Raw genomic sequence first — 5,000 nt, forward strand, 5'->3', positions numbered from 1 at the left:
AGAGAGATAAAGAGAGAGAGGTAGTCAGTAGGGAGGTGATTGATTAGATGTGACCCTGTATGACACTGTTCAGGCAGAGAGATAACTTTACAATAAAGCCCATTTCACCACCCTCTTCAATAAAGGTTAGTCATCTCTCTATCTTTTTCTCTCTCCATATCTTTTTACCCTCCTCTGCCTCCCCACTTCCTCTCCTCTCCTCTCCTCTCCCTCAAACCATCTTTCTCTCCCCATCCCTCTATCACCAAAATCTCACTACTTCAGTCATAACTTCCCATTGTCTCTCTCCATTCTCCTCATTCCTTCCTTTCCCCCTCCACTCCTCCCTCCACTCCTCTCTCCCTCCCCCTCCACTCCTCCCCCTCCACTCCTCCCTCCACTCCTCCCTCCCTCCCTCCCCCTCCACTCCTCCCCACTCCACTCCTCCCCACTCCACTCCTCCCCCTCCACTCCTCCCTCCACTCCTCCCTCCCTCCCTCCCCCTCCACTCCTCCCCCTCCACTCCTCCCCACTCCACTCCTCCCCACTCCACTCCTCCCTCCCCTCCCCCTCCACTCCTCCCCCTCCACTCCTCCCTCCACTCCTCCCTCCCTCCCTCCCCCTCCACTCCTCCCCACTCCACTCCTCCCCACTCCACTCCTCCCTCCCTCCCCCTCCACTCCTCCCCCCTCCACTCCTCCCTCCACTCCTCCCTCCCCCTCCACTCCTCCCCCCTCCACTCCTCCCTCCCTCCCCCTCCACTCCTCCCTCCCTCCCCCTCCACTCCTTCCTCCTCCCTCCTCCCCCCTCCACTCCTCCCTGCCTCCTCCCTCCACTCCTCCCTCCCCCTCCACTCCTCCCCCCTCCACTCCTCCCTCCTTCCCTCCCTCCCTCCCCCCGCCACTCCTCCCTCCCTCCCCCCTCCACTCCTCCCCCCTCCACTCCTCCCTCCCTCCCCCCTCCACTCCTCCCTCCCTCCCCCCTCCACTCCTCCCCCCTCCACTCCTCCCTCCCTCCCCCTCCACTCCTCCCTCCCTGTCCCAATCCTCATAATAACGCCACAGTTCACTCTTCTACTGATCACATGACACATGAGGATTTAAAGGGTTAACACTGATATTGACAAGGTCAACACTGGTAGTCAGGTGTGGTCGAGAGGTCTAGTTCAGTGCAGTGTAGTAGGCGGGTGCTACACATCTACAGACAGACAGAACCAATCAGAATGTCCGTTGAGTCAAGACAAGCATTCTGATTGGACAGTGGCCTTACCAGAGCCAATCCACACAAAGACAACCTTATGATGGCTGAAATAAAAAAAGAGACAGAGAAAAAAAAACAGGAAGGAAGAATGAAATAACAGATGAGGCATAAAGTATGACGATGAAAAATGAACCAAAATGAATGATATCAAAACTCAGGCAATGAAATGATAAAAGGAGAAGACATGAAGCTTATTTATAGTGTCAGTAAGCAACACACAAAGTACAAGGAACCACGTCACATGATGCTGCGCAGCACTAACAGGCAGATGTGTGCAGCCTCGCTATTTAGAAACTCAACTCAAGTACATTTTCTCCTCAGTAAAGTAGCTATCAGCAGTCAGTGGTAGTATGCAGTGTCACCATTTTGCGTAGAGTTATATGCTCTAACTGGCTTTAATATTCACACTAGGTATTATCTTCAATCAATCTGTTACAGCTCTAAGCAGCATGTGACTAAACTAAATCTGGCTTCACACACAAACACCCAGGATGTGTCCCAAATGGAAATCTATTCCCTATATAGTGCACTACTTTAGACCAGGGCCCTATTCCCTATATAGTGCACTACTTTAGACCAGAGCCCTATTCCCTATATAGTGCACTACTTTAAACCAGCGACCATAGGGCAACCTATTTGGGACCCATCCTGGTTGTTTGTGTGTCATGGAACAACTTGAAGGAGAGAGAGGCCAGTGAGAGGCCTTCTAGAATGGACAAGACATAAGTAGACGATCTGAGGAAGTATGTTTTCAGGTCAGGAAATGATGTCTTTCTCTCTCACTCGCTGTCTCTCTCCTCCCCTCTCTTGGCCTCTCTCCACCCCCCCCACACCCTCTCTGTCTCGCTCTCTTTCTCTGTCTCTCTCTCTCTCTCTCTCTCTCTCTCTCTCTCTCTCTCTCTCTCTCTCTCATTCGCTGTCTCTCTCCTCGTCTCTCTCTCTCTCTCTCTCTCTCATTCGCTGTCTCTCTCCTCCTCTCTCTCTCTCTCTCTCTCTCTCTCTCTCTCTCACTCGCTGTCTCTCTCCTCCTCTCTCCTCCTCTCTCCTCCTCTCTCTCGGTCTCTCTCCTCCTCTCTCTCCTCCTCTCTCTCGGTCTCTCTCCTCCTCTCTCTCCTCCTCTCTCTCGGTCTCTCTCCTCCTCTCTCTCCTCCTCTCTCTCGGTCTCTCTCCAAACCCCCCTCTCCGTCTCTCTCTAATCCCCTCTGGTCTCTTATCCGCTCCCAACCCTCAGTCTCAGACATATTGTTGGAGTTAAACTAAGCCATTTGACAGACATTCTCTGTCATAGAGTTCTGACTGGGTTGTGGTCAGAGTTCTAACATGCAGCTGCAGTCATTACACAGTCACTGACTCTGGACCAAATGGTACCCTGGTCCCTATGTAGTGCACTACGTTTGACCCAGCGGCCTCTGGTCAAAAGTAGTGCACTACGTAGAGAATAGGGTGCCATAGGGCTCTGGTCAAAAGTAGTGCACTACGTAGAGAATAGGGTGCCATTTGGGATACAGTTAATGTTTTACAATGTAGATATCTTAGTGAGGTGATGTGACATAGTGAATGGTGGGCATAATGACATAGTAACTAAATAATGAAATAATGACATAGTGATTAAATAATGACATAACGACATAGTGACTAAACAATGACATAGTGACTAAATAATGACACAACATAGTGACAAATAATGACAGTGAATAAATAATGACATAATGACATAGTGACTAAATAATGACATAGTGACAAAATAATGACAGTGAATAAATAATGACATAATAACATAGTGACTAAATAATGATATAGTGACTAAATAATGACATAGTAACTAAATAATGACATAGTGACAAAATAATGACAGTGAATAAATAATGACATAATGACATAGTGACTAAATAATGACATAGTGACTAAATAATGACATAGTAACTAAATAATGACATAGTGACAAAATAATGACAGTGAATAAAAAATGACATAATGACATAGTGACTAAATAATGACATAGTGACTAAATAATGACATAGTAACTAAATAATGACATAGTGACAAAATAATGACAGTGAATAAATAATGACATAATGACATAGTGACTAAATAATGACATAGTGACTAAATAATGACATAGTGACTAAATAATGACAATAAAAGACGATCACACGGACAGTCCAAACAGACGCAAGCATGAACACACACAGACTTACTTGATGTTGTCCAGGCATCCAGAGTCTGGTTTGAGGATAGCTGTATGGTGGAACATCTTATAGAGGGCGATACCCAGGAAGATCACGTTCAGCTGAAATATACACACACACTTTTTACATTTAGCAGACGCTCTTATCCAGAGCGACTTACAGTAGTGAATGCATACATTTCATACATTTTTTCTCCGTACTGGTCCCCCGTGGGAATCGAACCCACAACCCTGGCGTTGCAAACACCATGCTCTACCAACTGAGCCACACGGGACCCCACCTGTCAGGATTTCAACATTGAATGACATGATACATAGCTTTTATATAAGACAGTATAATACCATTCCAGTATACTCATGCATATGTCCATGTATGCACTAGTCAGGATCAAGGCAAAGATGAACGGAGAAAAGTACAGAGATCCTTGATGAAAACCTGCTCCAGAGCGCTCAGGACCTTAGACTGGGGCAAAGGTTCTCCTTCTAACAGAACAATGACTCTAAGCACACAGCCAAGACAACGCAGGAGTGACCCAGCCAGAGCCTGGACTTGAACCCGATCGAACATCTCTGGAGAGACCTGAAAATAGCTGTGCAGTGACGCTCCCCATCCAACCTGACAGAGCTTGAGAGGATCTGCAGAGAAGAATGGGAGAAACTCCCCAAATACAGGTGTGCCAAGCTTGTAGCAGCGTCATACCCAAGAAGACTTGAGGCTGTAATCGCTGTCAAAGGTGCTTCAACAAAGTACTGAGTAAAGGGTCTGAATACTTATGTAAATGTGATATTTCAGTTTTTTATTTTTATAAATGAGCAAAAAATGTATAAAATCAGTTTTTGCATTGTCATTATGGGGTATTGTGATGTCATTATGGGGTTTTGTGATGTCATTATGGGGTATTGTGATGTCATTATGGGGTGTTGTGATGTCATTATGGGGTATTGTGATGTCATTATGGGGTATTGTGATGTCATTATGGGGTATTGTTTTCATTATGTGGTATTTTGATGTCATTATGTGGTATTGTGATGTCATTATGGGGTATTGTGATGTCATTACGGGTTGTTGTGTGTAAATTGATGAGGGGAAAATAAACCATTTAATCCATTTTAGAATACAGCTGTAACCTAACAAAACGTGGAACAAGTCAAGGGGTCTGAATACTTTCTGAATTTCATGTATGTAGACGTATGCACAATAAACATGTAAATAAACAGTAAACATGATGTACGACTATATATATCCTATATTCAGTGGCCAGACTGGGATATTATATTAATCTCATAGACAGGTACTACAGTTCCCTCTACACACTTCACCTCTCTCTGGTTATGTGTTGGTGTGGATGTGTGTGTGTGTGTGTGTGTGTGTGTGTGTGTGTGTGTGTGTGTGTGTGTGTGTGTGTGTGTGTGTGTGTGTGTGTGTGTGTGTGTGTCTGTGTGTGTGTGTGTGTGTGGGTGTGGTGTGTGTGTGTGTGTGTGTGTGTGTGTGTGTGTGTGTGTGTGTGTGTGGCGTGTGTGTGTGTGCGTGTGTGTGTGTGTGTGTGTGTGTGTGTGTGTGTGTGTGTGCGTG

General features: G+C 46.0%; 1 protein-coding gene across 1 annotated transcript in view; it reads right to left on the bottom strand.

The window, feature by feature from the left end:
• Positions 1-5,000, bottom strand: part of adgrl3.1 (adhesion G protein-coupled receptor L3.1) — a 284,567-nt gene that overhangs the window by 16,094 nt on the left and 263,473 nt on the right. The window contains exon 19 of the mRNA XM_082978635.1: positions 3,438-3,529. Within this exon, the coding sequence (XP_082834761.1) occupies positions 3,438-3,529 (92 nt within the window). The remainder of the gene's footprint in view (positions 1-3,437; positions 3,530-5,000) is intronic.

Source organism: Salmo salar, chromosome 08 (assembly GCF_965601325.2).
Source record: "Salmo salar chromosome 08, fSalSal1, whole genome shotgun sequence".
Lineage (NCBI taxonomy): Eukaryota > Metazoa > Chordata > Actinopteri > Salmoniformes > Salmonidae > Salmo > Salmo salar.